This window comes from Lagopus muta, chromosome 3 (genome assembly GCF_023343835.1).
Source record: "Lagopus muta isolate bLagMut1 chromosome 3, bLagMut1 primary, whole genome shotgun sequence".
Taxonomy (NCBI): Eukaryota; Metazoa; Chordata; class Aves; order Galliformes; family Phasianidae; genus Lagopus; species Lagopus muta.
The window spans coordinates 38,952,131-38,970,210 of NC_064435.1; the positions used below are offsets into that span (position 1 = coordinate 38,952,131).

Here is an 18,080-nt window from a genome sequence, read left to right on the forward strand (position 1 = left end):
ACCGTGCTCATGCAAGTTGCCTTGTTATAGTGTTTTGAGCAGGTTTGTCTACCTTGATAGAGAGTTTTATACTTGTTTGTAGTAGCTTGACTTCAAAGACTAAGCATCTCTTTAGAATAACAGCATCTTATCCACAAGCTAGAAAGCTTGTGGAAATGCTGAGGAAGAGCAGAAATCCAAATATTGCATTTTCTGAAAGAATGTTTAAAACAACTAGGAAATATAGCTCCCCTTTCTCCTTTAGATTTTCACGTCTTCTCTGATCTTCTTTAAAGTCGTAGGTGCTTTGCACAGCTGTTGTTAGACAAAATGCTGGAAGCAGCTGTGCACAATGTCTTATTTCGTCTTGTGGTTTAGCCTAGAAGCTCTCCAGAACAGAATTGTAGTGTTTGTTGTCTTGGTGCTCAGGTTGCCTGCTGTGCAGCTGAACCAGCTTTAGTATGGAAGTAAAAACAGGTGGAAAACTTCGTATAAACTTTATTGAAGAGGAGTGGTGTTCCTCTATGAGACTGGTCTCTCACTCTTATTCTGGTATATTTTTTACTGAATCAAGTATTGGAGCACTGAGAAACAATTGGGGTTTCCAAGTTCATTTCCATACTCCCTAAATTTTGAACTTTGTTAGTGCTGAAATAGACTGTATCTGCAAGTAACTATTGAACTGAAAATTTTCCATGGGCTATTACAGTCCAGAATGTGCTCTGGTAATGTATATTGACTTATCAATATAATGAGGAGCATAAATATTTGTCTTACATTAAATGTTTTTGCAGGTCTTTCAATTCCTTTTCTGACTCTTAATTTCTACAGGAAAATCATCAGCGTGTTTGTATCTTCTTTGATTATGCTAAACGTGGTAAAAACACTGCATGGTCCTACTTTCTGCCAATGTTGAATCGACAGGATCTTTTCACTGTTCATATGGTAAGCTTTCAATAAATCTTGGTAGCTGGTACAGTAAAATGCTGTTTTTGGATTTTTTTCTTCTGGTTCATTGCATGTGTTCTTGCACTGAAGATTCCATGAGAACACTGAGCTTGGCAACATTTTTTCCTCAAGTTCATTATTAATTTTTGTGTTTCCTTTTGATGTTCTGCTCTTCTTTTTCTGGGCTGGAAGTTTCTTCCATCTTGAAAATGACTTGCTTCAGCTTAAGGGAAAATAGCCAGCTTGAATAGCTTGCAGCCGTTAAGTAATTATGGCATGTGCTAGTGCAGAAATAAAAACACTCATGCATGTTTTAGACCATTGTGTCATAGGGCTGATGGATATCTGACTGTAATAGTATCCTACAACATTAGCCTGTTGATAAACTCATTTTTTGTAGCTTTTTGTGAGCTTTATCAGCTACAGCTATCTGATAACATTCTGAAAATATACCACTTACTACAAAGCAGATACAAAATAAAGTTACTTGGAATAGAGATCCTCTTATATAGGGTACAGATTTCTCTAGGGGGCCATCTTTTGTTTGAACTTGATTTCAAGATGCCCTCTAACACTAAATCCTGAAACTGTTGTGTCTGGGAATTTTTTTTATTGTATTCTCTTTCAGGCAGCAAGAATTATTGCCAAACTGGCTGCTTGGGGGAGAGAACTTATGGAAGGCAGTGACTTGAATTACTACTTTAACTGGATTAAAACTCAGCTCAGTTCACAGGTAAAAACCTACTTCTGCTTAAATGTTAGAATGACTTTGGAAACACCAGTTCTTGAAATTTCAACTTAAGATTTTGAATTAAAAATAATCTTTTTTTTTGATTGGTTAATGCTCATTCTCTTCTGGACACTAATAAGAAAGCATGAGATTTTTTTCTTTGTCTCTTTATGTTGTTTTGCTTCTCATAGCTTGTTACTAGGATGAATAATCCCATGGCAGCAGGAGGTGAACATGGAAGCATTTTTCCAGTTTGCTATACTGAGTCGTCTTAAATTTAAAAAATTATTTTCCACTTGAAGCTAAATAAATTTTGATTTTTTTGGACAGTATTTGCATGTACTTAGCTTAGTGTGAACTGCTTACTGCTGGCTTGTCTTTCAGATATGAATTTTTCTCTTTTGAAGTCATTTTTTGAAATTGACCTGGTTCTTCACCTTATTCTTCACCTTATCAAAGCCTAGTGATTTGTCATTCTCTAAGGTAGTTTTGTAACAGAAGTGGAGTACAGAGAATAGAAAACATAAGTATATTTTTAAGTGTATTTTTCAAATTGTAGGCTTATTAAGAGTTCTAGAAAAATCTTCCAGATAAAGTTGGAATTTTGCTAGAAAGATTCAAGGAAACAGCCTTTAAGCCCTGGAATGAAGATGGAACACAGTATTCTGTAAATCTACACTTAAACCAAAAAACAAGTCATGCTGGGGTGTTTGTGGAATAACTGCATTATACTACTGTAACTTATGAAGCAGAAAAAATATCTAATGGTCTTAGCTTTTTATAACTATAGGGATGGGAGAATCAAAACAGTGCTGGGAACAGCCCTTTTGTGAGGATGAAGGATAGATCTTATTTTCAACTTCTGTATTTTTTTGCTAGAAGCTACGTGGTACAGGGGGTTCTGTGGAAGCAGGAGCAGTCTCCACAAGTGATGTGAGTATATCTTGAAGATTTGTTAATTTGATATTTCAGGCGAATGATATCCGCTCCTCAGATTAAGGTGCAGAAGTGTTCTGGAGTCAACAACAAAAAATGGAATTGGAACTGTATTACAGAGTGCCAGGTGATGGCGCCAAGGAATGAAATTATTTTGGAAAACATTGTTTTCACAGAAAATACTGGCACTGGAAATGTATATTTTACAAGTTGGGTTGTTAAAAACTGCAGATGTGTCTAACCTCACTGTTATAACTTGAAGAAGAGATGGGCAATTAATTTAACATTTGCACAACACTGTTTAGCAATGAACTGTCTCACTGGAAGAAGACAAAGTATGAAGCTTATGACTCTTACAATGTGCAGAACTTGAAAAGGCATATCGGATATTATAGCAAACATTGTCCCTCAAATCTCTGTAGCATGAAATTACTAAGAGTGCTTTTGAAGCTATAATGCAGTTATATTTGAATAGCCTGAATTCAGGGGAGAGTAGATCGTCATTTTCTCATCAGTATTCATTTATACTGAATTGCACATAGCTATAATGAGTGTTGGGCTTAGAGATAAACTTCGGCAATATAGCAAATGCAAAAGATTGTAACACTTGATTTTTGACTTTGTTGTGACACAGACAGTTTGTTGTGGCTCTTGAATGTGAAGTGGAATTCAGAGTGGTCTTTTTCTTCCCTCTTTCAGCCTGAAATTGTTCCTTGTCTTTCAGAAGACTTAAATATGAACCTGGAATTTGTTTCTTTTAGAAAAGTAGTTATAGCTTTGAAGTGTTAGCCTCCTATAGAGAAAAGCCTTTTCAATTGCCTGACCAGAATTGGAAATAGTAAAGATGAAAGACTGCTATATATCACCGTGGGTGTTGGGGAAATTACAGCCTGAGCATGGAAGTTGAAGTATGTCAGTGTTTGTGTGTAGCTCCATGTTCCATACTGCTAAGCTGTGTTAGTTTCTGTCATGTGGCTGTATGACAGTGAATAGCTCTATTGCATGCCATACCATTCATTATAGAAATGTAAGCTATTCCCTTGGCTAGGAATCTATACTGGTTGTGTTCTGGCACTGAATAGACTGTAAGGTCTCAAAGCAGCAGAACCCCAAGTTAATTAAGTTGGACAAATTTGTTATTGACTTCATTACAGTGTTTCTGATTTCAGATATAGCTTGTGCAAGATTTTCAAGCAGGTTCAAATTTATTTTTAAGTAAAATAGGGATGCTGTTGTAACATTTTAGGTAGGGAATGCTGTCTGGGATTTATTGTGAAATTTCAATTATAAGTGTTGGGAAGAGAATGCTTTTGTGATAATCACCTTACAAAGTTTGGTAATATGTAGGTTGGTAATGCAAATAAATTAATAGATTATTTCAGGAGGACAGAATGTTTGTGTTTTTATATTTGCTTTATTTACGTAAGCGAATACATACTGATCCAGTGAAATAAATGTGTTTTTTTTTTTAAATCTGGGTGTCCAGACTCAATTTTTACACAAAGATTTTTATAGGGATGAACTCATTCTGTGATACTCATCAGATGTCAAATTTTCTTTTTTGCTTCTTTTCTTTTCATGTGGGATTGCCTAATTTTTTTTCTCCAGTAAACATTGGAAAGGTTTGACCTTCTGTTGTGTAACTGATCTACCGTGAGGCTTTGGAGGCACTTAGTAAAGAAGAGAGCTTATAGGAAAAAGTATTTTATTTGTAGCATGTCTGAGTATTAGTAAAGGTAATACCAGAAACTGAGCACAGAGAGAATAAAATGCCAATTCTGTACCTCGGGAGCTGCCTTTATGTTGACCAAAACCTATTTATGAACTTCAGTTGATCTTATCTTACTGCACAAAAAAATGCATGCTTTTAGTGATGAAAATCTGTTTAAACATTTGGTCTGTGATAATTTGTATAGGAACCTTGCTGAAAGTAGAGTTCAGTGATGCATCTCTCAACCTTTTCCTGATGGGAAAGTTTTAGTCTTATTCTTCTTAGCACAGTATAATGTGCTAAGATTTTAATGAATAGAGAACAAATTAAAATGTAAGCCTGAAGTTTGACGATGATTTTGCATAGTCATCTTCCTAATGGTATTCTTCTGTATCAATATACATCTCATTATGATGAATATGGAACTGAATATTAGGAATATTAGGAACTGAATGTGGAAAGAAACCAATCTGGATTCACTTGGCTACAAAGACTTGATTAAAAACCAGACTTGATTAAAAAGTTTGTGTTTTCCACAGTTTACTCAATAGAGTAGCAATTGATTCTGTGGATCAAATAGCTTTGGCACTATAGTCAAACAGAACGTTGCCTACATACGTGCTAAAAGAACGCATGCTCAGATAGGCTATTACAGTCTCTTTCTGTAATGATAAACTGGTATTGCTTGCATAACAACTTCTTCCTGCTCAAAAGTCTTTTCTGTTTGTATTTTGCTTCTCAACTTTTGTTTTCATTTTATTTTATTTTTAAATAGAAGCTTGTAAAATATTGTAAGAGTGAGTCGTCTTAACTTTGAAGTGTTGCTGAAGAAAAGTGCATTGATGTATGCTAGCAGAGCCTAGTTTGGAAAACTAAGCCTCTCCTGTAAAAAGTGATGTGCTCTTCTTTTCCCTTAGAGTTCCCAGTATGTACAGTGTGTTGCTGGATGCCTGCAGCTGATGCTTAGAGTTAATGAATATCGCTTTGCCTGGGTAGAAGCAGATGGGGTAAACTGGTGAGCATTTTTTTCACTTAATATGGATATACTTGACCTTATGATAGTATATTCTCCAATGACCTGTTTTGGAATGGAACTCTTATACAAAGGGACAGCTCCTCTGCTTGAGTACAAAATTTATTTGAAAATGAACATTCATTTTTCTGTTTGACAGTAATGAAACTTGCAGATATAGGTACCAATGTGAGTCCTTGATGCTATTTTACTTTTCATGAAGAACTGTTCAGACTAGTATCTGAAGCAGATTATAGCTGTTTGCCTTCAACTTTGAGTCTTTGTTTTTCACTTGATAGAACAAGGACTGAAGAAGTGATTTTCTGCTCATTTTTGCTGTTCATTTTGGAGTTGTTTGATCTCAAAATATTAGTGAAAGGAGAAAATAATTAACATGGCTTCAGCTAGATCTTTTAATACAAATTCTCTTCATAAAGATCTGCATGAGTCCAAGATGTCACTCATCTTTTAAAGCTGTCTACACGACTTTTATACCATGTGTATGTCTTTTGGAGAGAGTGGCTGTACCTTGTACTCTGAATTAGAGAATATTCAAAGTAGCAGTCGAATTGAGGAATATCGCAAGGGTTCTGCACCTGAGATGGAATAATGCCAGACACAGGCATGGACTGGGAAGCAAGTGACTGGAAAGCAGCTCAGTGCAAAGGGACATAGAGGTGCTGGCTGACAGCAGCTCAGCCTGAACCAGCAGTGTTCCCAGGCAGATTGGAGGGCAAACTGCATTTTGGGGTTCAGTAAAGCTCAACCAGCTGGTCAAAAGAGGTGATTTTCCCACTGTGTTTAGTGCTGGTACATCCTCACCTTAAATATTGTTTGTAGTTCTTGGTTCCATAGTACAGTCAGGATGTTAATGTCCATGAAAGCATCCAGAAGAAGGCACCAAAGCTGGTAACAGGGCTGGAAGGTGTATTCTGTGAGAGGAGAAGCTGAGAACATTGTGCTGTCCAGGCTGTAGAGGAGGAGACCAAGAGGTAACCTCACTGCTCTCTGCAGTTTTCAGAGGAGGGGAAGCAGATTGAGGTGCCAGGCTCCTGGGAACCAGTGTCAGCTTGGGAATGGCACAAGGCTGCACCAGGGGGGAATTGGACTGGGCATTAAGAAATGTTTCTGTGCTGTGAGGGTGGTGAAACACGGGAACAGTCTTCCTATAGGGGTGGTTGATTCACCATGTCGGTAAGTGTTCCAGAGGCGTTTGGACAATGACCTTAATGATGTGCTTTAACTTTTGATTAACCTTCAAGGTCAGACAGCTGAATTAGATGGCTTTGTAGCTACTTTGTAACTGAGCTATTCTAAAATGAAAATTCAAAGGATGCTTGTGTGTGTCAAGATAGCTCCATTGGAGCAAACTTTTTCTCAAAGGAAACTGGTACAGCAATAAACAGTTTAAGTGTTACAATAAGTCTGTATTTCAACAAATTTGAATTTGTCTCAATTTTGATGACAGCTTGTGCATATACACTTCTTAACTTGATTAGCCTTTATTTGGAATTGGCTTGTATCCTAGATTTAACTGGGAGAGAGTTAAAATAATTCCTACTATTTGATATAGTTCATTGTTTTGGATTTGGGAGGGGGGTAATGCTGATAACACAGATATTGTAGCTTTTGTTGAGCATTTCTTGCACTAAGTCAGATTTTCCTGCCTCTCATGCTGCCCTGCCAGTGAGGAGCTGGGAGGGATCAGAATGAGCCAGTTGAGCCAAACTGCTCAAAGGGATATATCCCAGGCCAAAAGGCATCATGCTGAAGAGTAAAACTGAGTTGGCTGGGGGAGCTGCTGATGCTTGGGGACTGACTGGGCTTCAATCAGAGGATTTTGAACAATCACATTGTGCACTGCTTGCTTTTTATGTACCTTTATCTATTATAATTATTTTCCCTTCACTTTCTGAACTACTAAACTGTCTTTATGTCAGCCTGGGAGTTTTACCTTACCTGTGAGTTTACTTAATCTTGTTCCCCCATACTACTGGGGACAAGTGAGTGAATGACTGCCTGCTGGGTTAAACCACAGCAACTTGTAAACTGCTTGTTTTAAAAGCTCAGCTGAACAAAATTTCTGCGGAACTTCTTTTTCTTGTAAGTCTTGTGACACTTTTTCTTCTCCAGTTGTACTTTGTATGTGTATCCCATCTCATATATGCTATACCTGTAAAATATCTCTTGAAAACTCGCATATAGTCACTAGTTAACTTAAGCTCATTTCAGATGCTTGCATGGATAAATACCAATTATGGGAACAATTTGAATCTGTGTAGATTTTGTTCTGCCTTTATATTCCTCTTATATTCCTCTGTTTCTCCTAAAACCACAAATGATGCTCTAAACTTGCTACTGGTAAAAGAATTGCAGTGAACTTAAGATAAATGCAGTTCCACAGCACTTCACACTGGAAAAGCTTCCTTATGGCAGAGGAAGAAATAATTATATTTTCAAAAGAGTGGTTTCTGAGCGAGCTGCTTTTACAATGTTAAACGCTGGTGCAGGATGCTGTGAAGTGTTGTATACTCTGCTCTTTTCAAAAAGTTCCTCTAAAACGTTACACATCTCTAGGTATAAGAGCTCAATGTGTGTTATCATTAAAAGATCAAATGTATGCTGTTAATTTTTCAGTATCATGGGCGTCCTGAGCAACAAATGTGGCTTCCAGCTTCAGTATCAGATGATTTTCTGTGTGTGGCTGCTGGCATTTAGCCCTCAAATGTGTGAATATCTACGTCGGTATAATATTGTTCCAGTGCTGTCAGATATTCTTCAGGAATCAGTCAAAGAGAAAGTAACTAGAATCATCCTTGCAGCATTTCGGGTGAGTGTCGGACTGCAATTGCGCTGTACTCATCTCTCAGTTGATTAGATCTGAGATGCTTCTGACATGCAGCTGTTTTTGTTGGGCATTATCAGGTGTCTTGGACTGACTGCTTAATTATTCCTCTTTTTGTGTGAGATGAGCTTTGTTTCGAGTAGTAGATCTACTATTAGAGGTAATAGATGTTTACTATTCAGTGTTTTAAAGTGAAGTTGACTGTAGTAGGAGGCAATGCAACAGTTGACAAAAATTGTTAGTGTAGGCATTAGTAGTTTGCCATCTTTAGTTCAAAGTTTTATCTTCTAGTGCTTGTCTAAAAGGCTGGAGTTTACTAGCAGTACATTTTGCCTTATGAATCAACTAGAATTAAATGTAATGAAAATATTGAAAATAAAACACAAATTGAAATATTATTTTAACCAGGCATCTCTCTTGCTAGCTGACCGACTTGGATTTTATCTGCTAGTCCAGAAATCTTTTCATGGTCATTCTGTTAATATGGATGAGGGTATCTGTTTAAGAGTGCTTCATTATTGTGTCTATACTACCTGAAGTTCTTAGGTCTTAATTAAGGTAATTTAGAGTAACTAAGCATTGAGGCTTAATGTATTCTCACAATGAAAACAAGTTTGTGTTTATAGCTGCTAACTGTGATGTACACATGGTTTTATGTTCATGTTTCTCAATTGTATTGTTTGTGATACTGGACTACTTATAAAAACTTTTAATCCTTGTGCCCTAAGTTGGAGATGTAGATCTTGGATACTGTTAATTTCTCTGGATGCTAGTTGAGTTACAGTAGTAGGCGTTGAAAGCGAATTTGGATGGGGAGAGATCAGTTGTTGCTTACTGACTTGCTGCGCAACAGTAACTCATGATCATAGAATGGGCTGGGCTGAAAAGGACCACAATGATCATCTAGTTTCAGCCTGCCCGCGATGTGCAGAGTCACCAACCACCAGACCAGGCTGCCCAGAGCTACATCCAGCCTGACCTTGAATATTTCCAGGGCTGGGGCATCCACAGCCTCATTGGGCAACCTGTTCCAGTGCATCACCATCCTCTGTGTGGAAAAACTTCCTCCTAATATCTAACCTAAACTTTCCCTGTCTCAGTTTAAAACCATTCCCCCTTGTCTTATCACTATCCACCCTTGTAAACAGTCATTTTCTTCCTGTTTATATGCTCCCTTCAAGTACTGGAAGGCCACAATGAAGTCTCCCCAGAGTCTTCTCCAAGCTAAACAAGCCCAGTTCCCTCAACCTTTCCTTATAGGAATGCTCCAGCCCACTGACCACCTTAGTGGCCCTCTTTGGGACTGCTTCCAAGAGCTCCATGTCCTTGATGTGCTGGGGACCCCAGGCCTGGATGCAGTACTGCAGATGGGGCCTCATAAGAGCCAAGTAGAGGGGGACAATAATCTCCCTCTCCCTGCTGGCCACTATTCTTTTAATGCAGCCCAGAACACAGTTGGCCTTCCGAGCTGCAAGTGCAAACTGCTGGCTCATGTCCAGCTTCTTGTCCACCAGGAATCCCCAAGTTCTTTGCGGGGCTGCTCTCAGGAGGTTCTTCTCTTAGTCTGTATAAATACCTGGGATTGCCCCAACCCAAGTGCATCACCCTGCACTTGGCCTTGTTGAACCTCATTAGATTTTTTTTCATGGGCCCACTTCTCCAGCCTGTCCAGGTCTCTCTGGATAGCTTTCCTTCTCTCCAGTGTATTGACTGCACTGCTTAGCTTGGTGTTGTCTGAGAACTTGCTGAGGGCGTACTCTATTCTATTGTCTGTGTCACTGATAAAGATGTTGAAGAGCACTGGTCCCAAGACTGACCTCTGGGGGATACTACCTGTGACCAGCCTCCACCAAGACAGAAACAATGATCACAACCCTTTGGTTACGACCAGTCAACTAGTTGTTAATCCATCAAACAGTCTGTCTTTCAGATCTGTACTTCTCCAATTTAAAGAGAAGGTTGTGGTAAGGGACCATGTCAAACGTAGATAACATCTGTTGCCCTTCCCCTGTCCACTGGTGCTATCTCTCCATCATAGAAGGCCACCAGATTAGTCAGGCAAGATCTGCCATTGGTGAAGCCATGCTGTCTGTCTCTGGTCACCTCTTCATCTTGTATGTGCTTTAACATGGTAACCGGGAGGATCTGCTCCATGATCTTCCCTGGCACAGAGATGATGCTCACTGGCCTGTAGTTCCCTGGGTCATCCTTTCTCCCTCACTGCTTAGTTACTCCAAATTAACTTAAATTTCACTTACGAAAAGCTTGTAAACCTCTCTTTGGTATAACTTATGTCATAGTATTTTGAGTAGCTTTCTATGTATGTCTGTCTCATAAATAACTAGGAGGTTTTTTTGGGACGCTTTTTCCTACCTGTTCCTTGAACTTCTTAGGATTTGTGGTCTTTTGAGATCTGTTATTTGTTCTTTTGTCAGCACTTACAACTTGAAGTAGGTAGTTCAGCATTTTTTTCTGTAAATTATCTTTACTTACTGAAATAGGAATGTGGGTTTTTTTTTTTCCTACACTAATGGCTGCGTAGAATTCACTTTAAAAGCTGTAACTTGACTTATTTTAAATAGGAATTTTTTAACATCCATTTGCAGTGTTCTATCTTATTTAGTAATAACATAAGTGTAGAAGTTCTGTGACATGAGCAGGAGTGCAGTCCAGTTTCTTCTGTGTGATTGCATGACTTATTTCAGGTTGATATTGAGACTTATTTATATGAATGCGTGTCCTTTTCATAAGGACCTATTTTTTTCTATGGACTTCATGTTGCACCAGAAACTGTAGGTGGCTAACTCAGAACAATATAATCTGAAGCTGATTGGTTAGAAATGTAATGAATAAATAACATTGGAACTTGACTATTACATTCTGTGGTTGTAATTCATGCCATAAGTTTATATAAAAGATAGCTAGTTGGAATGTTCCCAAATTCGAAAGAAGCTATTTAATCTAGATACTAGCTCTTGAGTTAGATGGCTACAGTTTTTTTGATGGCTTTCTTGCTTTATACTGTTGCTATATGGAAAGCTAAAATGACAATCCCAGATGGAAGCAGTTGTTTACAGCAGAGGCTCCAGAATCTGGGGTGTTTCATTGTGTCCTTTTCCTTTGACTGATCTTCTAGTCGGTCCTATTTGACATAGAAAGTGATCAAAGCAGGTAAATTAATGCTTCTCTACGTTTAAGGTAGCATACCATCTAGAAGGAGAGGGGTCAAAGTGACCCCAGATTGAATGCAGTCTTGTTTGTGCTGTTCAGCATGCATGTTTGCATTACTTTTACCTTGCAAGCAAGAGCCCTGATTTTATTTATTTATCATTTACATTCCTCTTGATTTGCTTTAGTAACAAATATGAATACTCCTATATAGCATGGTTGGTCCTAGACAGCCTGCACTGCTAAATACAGATGTAGAGCAGCCATTATTTGGTAGTTGTACTTCTTTGGAGACAGTATTTCAGAAAGTGCTCAATCCTGCCAATAAGAATTTCTTAGTGATATTAGTCTTCCAAAATAGTCTTTTCTTAAAATCAAGAAATAAAAACATTTTATTTCTCTAGAACTTGCTGGAGAAATCTACTGAGAGAGAAACTCGCCAAGAATATGCTCTTGCCATGATTCAGTGTAAAGTTTTAAAGCAGCTGGAGAACTTGGATCAACAGAAATATGATGATGAAGACATAAGTGAAGATATCAAGTTTCTACTGGACAAGCTTGGTGAGAGTGTGCAGGACCTTAGGTATGTTTTTAAGTATGAAGATTTTTCAAACACACAATCCAACAAATGTTGGTTAGAAACCTTTGTTTTCTTTTTTTAAAGCTGTACAGTAATATATGGTAATTACAGCTTTTATATGATGGCTGATAAGGTATGTACAGATATTCTGGTTATATAAGTTTCCTATTCAAATAAGTATTTATTTGCTGAACACAATCTTCATTTCTGGATATGTAATCTTCATAAGTGGTAAACCTTGCAGAAACAGCTCCATGAGGAGTTTATAGGAGTTCCCAGTTTATGCTAAAGACTGCTTACTTAGCATAGTTTTGCTATCCACACTAACTCAAGATTTTAATAATGCTGATGTAGTTCTTGTTTCTTTGTATAAATTGAATTGTACTGTAGTTCATGTCAAAGGTTTTATTGTATGAAAGGCAAAGACGGGGATCCTTGATTGGAGAAATTAAGTGTAGAATTGCAAAATACGAGAATTCCCAAAAAGCATAGGGTTGTGTGAGATTTTTTTCTCCTCTCCAGGAATTCTGCTTTGAGATGGGTGGATGGGTATGTTTGAAGACAATTTTTTCTCACATTTCATGCTTTTTTTTTTTTTTTTTTTGTGGCAGTGCTGAACTCTGAATCAAGGAGTAGTTCTAACGCTCTGCACAAAGCAGTCTTCTAGATGAGTCAAATGTGTTATAACAAATTGTGCTCCAACTTTCAGGAGGCGGGCTTTGGTGCACAATTCAGACTCCATGGAAGCATAGCCAATGTTTCATTCAGGTCTTTTGTGCTGCAGCTCCTTCGATGAGTACAGTTCTGAGCTCAAGTCAGGAAGGCTGGAGTGGAGTCCTGTACATAAGTCTGAGAAGTTCTGGCGGGAGAATGCTGTAAGGTTAAATGAGAAGAACTATGAATTACTCAAGTAAGTTTTCAGTTCTTGAATCATGTAATTCTTTAATTCAGTAGTTAAGTGAACTTTTATCTGCTTTATTTCAACGTGTGTCTAAAACAAGTGCAAGTCAGAGCATCCTGCTGTCATTGGAATGGATGGTCATTTTTGGTCCTTTTTTTTTTTTTAATATATATACTGTATGGTACTTTTAAAAACTTATCTTTAAATGCTGAATTGTGTATTTGTTTTTACTTATCAAAATGTTTTGATAATAGTTAAGCTAGAAATATTTTCTCTGAAGTTTAAACATGTACAGCTGAATCATGTAATGCTTTCATTTGGAAAGCAACTATATACCTTAATTTTTTTTTGTGTTGTCACTGGTTTGAGTGAACACTTCACTTGAATAAACTAGGTGTTCAAAGCTGTGATACTATTTCAAGGAAAATTAAACTTATTGTATGATATACTAGATAAGTGGGCATAGTGCTAATGGGCTGACGGTTAGACTAGATGATCTTAGTGCTCTTTTCCAACCTTATTAATTCTATGATTACATTCCAGTTCATTTTGTCTTGAGTCAGTCTTATAGAAAATTGATAGATAAAGTTGAATCTTAAGCTTATCTTTCCTGTTGGAGTCAAGTAATTGCTGAGTTCTGGAAGTGTGTGCTCAAAAGAAATCTGGGTTTTAAATTGCTATGGGAGTTGTTGGTTATCTAATTGTGTTGTCATTAGCTGATAATATGTGGTGTTCTTCCTATTGAGTATTTACTAGTAAGTGCAGGACCTAACAGAAAGCAGGAGATAATTGAAGTGTATTTTACATTGGAAGGCATGATGAGCAAGCTGGGTCTGAGCTTTAGATGCACTTCAGTCTGTCCTGAAATCAGTCTGATAAGCTCCTCTCCAAGAGCACGTTTCTAGATGCTAAATATTACACACACAAAAAAATTAGATGCTGCCAGCTGCAATGTGAAGATGCTGTTGAGACTAATTTCCTGTAGCGATGGCAGTATTTTGGGACAGCTTGGCAAATGCGTTGTGCTTGTACTGCTAGAAGGACAATGATCTACAGTAGTTCCTTAAAACCAAACCAAAAAATAACCTCAACAAACAACAGCACCCCCACAAAATGCATGGCAAAGAGATTCTTGTACCTAAGAATTTGAGTGTTTGACAAATTTGACAAATAACCTTTTCTTCACTTCAAGTCTTATCGTTTTATTTTCCTGTATCTGTCACTCTGTTTGTCTTCTATTAATTTATTAATGACATCGATGAGGGAATTGAGTGCACCCTCAGCAAGTTTGCTGATGACACCAAGCTGAGTGGTGCGGTTGATACGGTGGAAGGAAGGGATGCCATTCAGAGGGACCTCGACAGGCTGGAGGGCTGGGCTCGGGTGAACCTGATGAGGTTCAACACGGCAAAGTGCAGGGTTTTGCATTTGGGCCGGAAGAACCCCAGGCACCTGTACGGGCTGGGAGGAGTGGTCCTTGAGAGCAGCTCGGCAGAGAAGGACCTGGGGGTCCTGATGGACGAGAGACTGAACATGAGCCAGCAGTGCGCTCTGGCAGCTCGAAAGGCAAATGGGATCCTGGGCTCCATCAGGAGAGGGGTGGCCAGCAGGGACAGGGAGGTGATTGTCCCTCTCTACTTGGCTCTTGTGAGGCCCCATCTGGAGTACTGTGTCCAGGTGTGGAGCCCTCAGTACAAGAAAGACATTGAGATTTTGGAAAGGGTCCGGAGGAGGGCGACTAAGATGATCAGGGGGCTGGAGCACCTCCCCTATGAGGACAGGCTGAGGGAGTTGGGCTTGTTCAGCCTGGAGAAGAGAAGGCTGCGGGGTGACCTCATTGCAGCCTATCAGTACCTGAAGGGAACCTACACCCAGGAGGGGAGTAAACTCTTCAAAAGGGCTGACAACAGCAGGACTAGGGGAAATGATTTTAAGTTGAAGGAGGGAAGATTTAGGTTGAATGTTGGGGGAAGTTCTTTACTAGGAGAGTGGTTAGGCCCTGGAACAGGCTGCCCAGGGAGGTTGTGGATGCCCCGTCCTTGGACGTGTTTAAGGCCAGGTTGGACGGGGTCCTGGGCAACCTGATCTGAATGTGTATGTTTGGTGGCCCTGCTAGGCAGGGGGGTTGGAACTACATGATCCTTGGGGTCCCTTCCAACCCGGGTGATTCTGTGATTCTGTGATTCTAGCTCTAATATACTTTATTGTTGAACATGCTGTTCTTTCTGTCTTGCATCAAGATTGACTACTTATGCAAGTGATGGACTTTTTTGCTTAACAACTTTGTGTAGATCCTTTATCATCTTTGATTAGTGTAGTACTCTGATTAGTGTAATGTTTCAAGCTTCTGCCCATTCATCTTGTACTTTAAACAATTTGGACAAAGTTCTTCATCTGTCACTTTCCAGTCTTTAGGAAGTGTCTGTAGCATTTAAAGAAAAGAGGTAAAATTACTCCAATTGAAATTTTTTATTTCAACTTGTTCTAATTATGCAAAGTTATTAACACATTTGTCATCTCATTAAGCAGAGATGAGTCTAATTTTCCAATGTTCTGTATGTTTAACGTTTTATAACTTATTATCGTTGCCTAGCCTTCATATCTGTCCCTTTTTTTCCCCTCCTCATTACAGAGCAGGGAACAGTGTCTTATTGCTGGCTATCCACCACTAAAAGTAGTTGAGCTACCTCTTAGCAAATGAAAACAATAGAATAAGTTGAGAAATTGTTTTTTAATTCTTCTGGCCCTGTGTTTCTGTTCATATTAACAAAATAACTGATATATGAAAAGGGAGTTGATTACAAAGTATTATTTTTATCTTCACAGAACTACTTTTTAGACCACAACAGTTCAATAAGTAATGAATGTTCTTGAGATAAATTTGTTGATCTTGAACTGTGAGTTCACAACTGTATACACTGCATAACTCTTATTGCAGGCTGCTTTCCTCTCAATGCTGGGATGCTTTTTTAATTTTTAAATGCCATTGCATGACAGTATTCTGTGTAAATTTCTGTGCTGAGCTGAAGAAGGCTGCTGCTGTAAGGTGAAGAGAGGAACAGAGATGGGGAAAGGCTGACTGATAGCATTCTTGATGCAGCCCTTTGCTTTGTCATTAGCAATGGAGTCTTGTAGGTTCCTAAATCCATAGTGAAGGACCTTGAGCGCAGGAGCTGGGGAACAGCATGCAGGCATGACTGGAGTCTATCGAGCAATAGAAGCAGCAGTGGCTGCCTTGTGTGCTTTGTTTTTGAGTCCTACCTCTATCCTATTTTATACATTTGTTAAGTACAGCTTACCTGGAATTCTAAACTGATGGTCCTGAACACAGCATACACAAATATGGAGGCATTTGTAAATATTGCTATAGGTATTTGTTTGTAGGTGTGTGGCTTACTAGAGAGAATTGAGCAAATGCTTTTTGTAATTTCATTAATGAAGGCAGGGTCATCTTTCTTTTAAATGCAGCTGCATATTTGGAAAAAAGAATTGCTGTTTGTGTGGCTTTTAGAATGTCTATTGTTTGTATGGTTGCAAACTTAGAACTAAGCTGATAACTTAACAAAAATAAAGACCAAGGGAAGCTATACAAACACACAAAATAGCAACAACCGAAACCTGGGACTTCTTTGTTTCTTATCCTTTCCTAGAATCCTGACAAAACTTCTGGAGGTTTCTGATGACCCACAAGTGCTTGCTGTAGCTGCTCATGATGTGGGAGAATATGTGCGGCACTATCCCCGCGGGAAACGGTAAGCAAAATGCTGGTATGCATTGGTGTGTTTGGCACTGTGTTTCTTGACACTGGGCCACAGTACACACTTGATTGCATTTCTTTTTCTCTTATATTAAAATATGCTACTTTGAGATCACAGGTGTTGATTAAGGGTAATTTACTGAGAAGGTGTTGCAGATTGGAAAATCCAAACTAGATATCTGCCTCAGTATATTCTAGTGTCCCTTACTAATTGAAAGGAACCTACGTTTAAAGCACTCTTAAATACTTTTTTCAGTCTAAAGCAGAAGACGTGCATAGGAAAAAATTAAAATAGCTAGTAATAATTCAATCACTGTATCATTTTTTGCCACTTATAACTATTTAACTTGAAGTGGTGATAAGCTATTTCAATGATTAAGTATTTTTGTTTAAAACTTTTGTCACAGTTCAAATTGTAATTTCAGTAGTGTTAGTACAGATTCAGTAATCACTCATGTTTTCCTTTTGCTACTCAAATACAAATTGTAATTGAAAATGGTATTTTAAACATATAAAAATACAGACATTTATTTTTACTTTGTTTTGTGTTAAAAACTACAAGCAAATAAGTTACTAGCTGAATAACTGTATCTATAAGGAAAAGACTACTGAAGCAGAAAGGGGCCTTTTGATTTTGTTGGAACCATGCTTGTCAGTCAGTCACACAAAGGGACATGTGACAATTTCTGCAGCAAAGAAACAGTTTTTCTGGTTTCCGTACAGAGTTTAACTGGAAGTTGGGTGTGCCTCTCTAGAATAATGAATATGTCTTTTGTGTACTGCTTGACGTGATTCTACTAATGTCAAGATAGCGGACCATAACTTTGTTTGCTTGAAAGACTTGTGCACTCTAGAAAGACTCCCAGGCCTCATAAATCTTGTAAGCAATTTGAACTGAAGATAATTTTAGATTATTGGAGCAAATTGACTGTCTCTTACAGGTCTATTACGAAAGACCAGAGGTGTTCAGTATACTGCTTGTGCTAGCAGTGCTATATATTTTCCAAATAGCTCCTGTATTTTCCAAAGAGATTTATGACAAGTAGTATTTCAAGTGGAGGCGATGTATCTTCTCATCTGGAAACTCATGCTGCTGCCTTCAAGGAAGCTAAGCTGAAGGATTAATAGACAATACTTCTGCTTCAAGCTGCCCTTTGAATGAGTTGTATTAGATGGTTACTGTAATCCTTAAACAGCTTGCCCATATCCACTCAAATGTGGCATTATGATTGGTCTAATATGGCTGTGCAGTTGCTGCACTGAAACTATGAAGTCAAATGAATGAACAAACAGAATCTGTGTCTAAGGCAATTACCTCTTCTTTAGGTGTGTTCTGCAGTGGACTGGGGAGACATTAATGTGTGCAACAGGGGGAGTCCTGAAATCGAGGAAACCCCAGAACATGGAGACAACTGTCAGGAACCCCCAGTCCTTACAACAGTTTATGAGGAGGTGTAGGTGGGGACAGGTGCAGTGGCATGACATTCCCCACCACACACGCACATGAAGTGTG

General features: G+C 38.5%; 2 protein-coding genes across 4 annotated transcripts in view; one reads left to right on the top strand and one right to left on the bottom strand.

Moving 5' to 3' along the window:
* Nucleotides 1–18,080, bottom strand: part of RGS20 (regulator of G protein signaling 20) — a 121,117-nt gene that overhangs the window by 56,170 nt on the left and 46,867 nt on the right. The gene's annotated exons all lie outside the window — the stretch shown is intronic.
* ATP6V1H (ATPase H+ transporting V1 subunit H) overlaps nt 1–18,080 on the top strand; it is a 40,397-nt gene that overhangs the window by 9,194 nt on the left and 13,123 nt on the right. For all 3 annotated transcript variants that reach the window (XM_048940121.1, XM_048940123.1, XM_048940122.1), the window contains exons 5-12: nt 811–924; nt 1,556–1,660; nt 2,537–2,590; nt 5,222–5,319; nt 7,954–8,146; nt 11,734–11,912; nt 12,694–12,819; nt 16,461–16,562. In XM_048940121.1, coding sequence (XP_048796078.1) covers nt 811–924; nt 1,556–1,660; nt 2,537–2,590; nt 5,222–5,319; nt 7,954–8,146; nt 11,734–11,912; nt 12,694–12,819; nt 16,461–16,562 — 971 coding nt within the window. The remainder of the gene's footprint in view (nt 1–810; nt 925–1,555; nt 1,661–2,536; nt 2,591–5,221; nt 5,320–7,953; nt 8,147–11,733; nt 11,913–12,693; nt 12,820–16,460; nt 16,563–18,080) is intronic.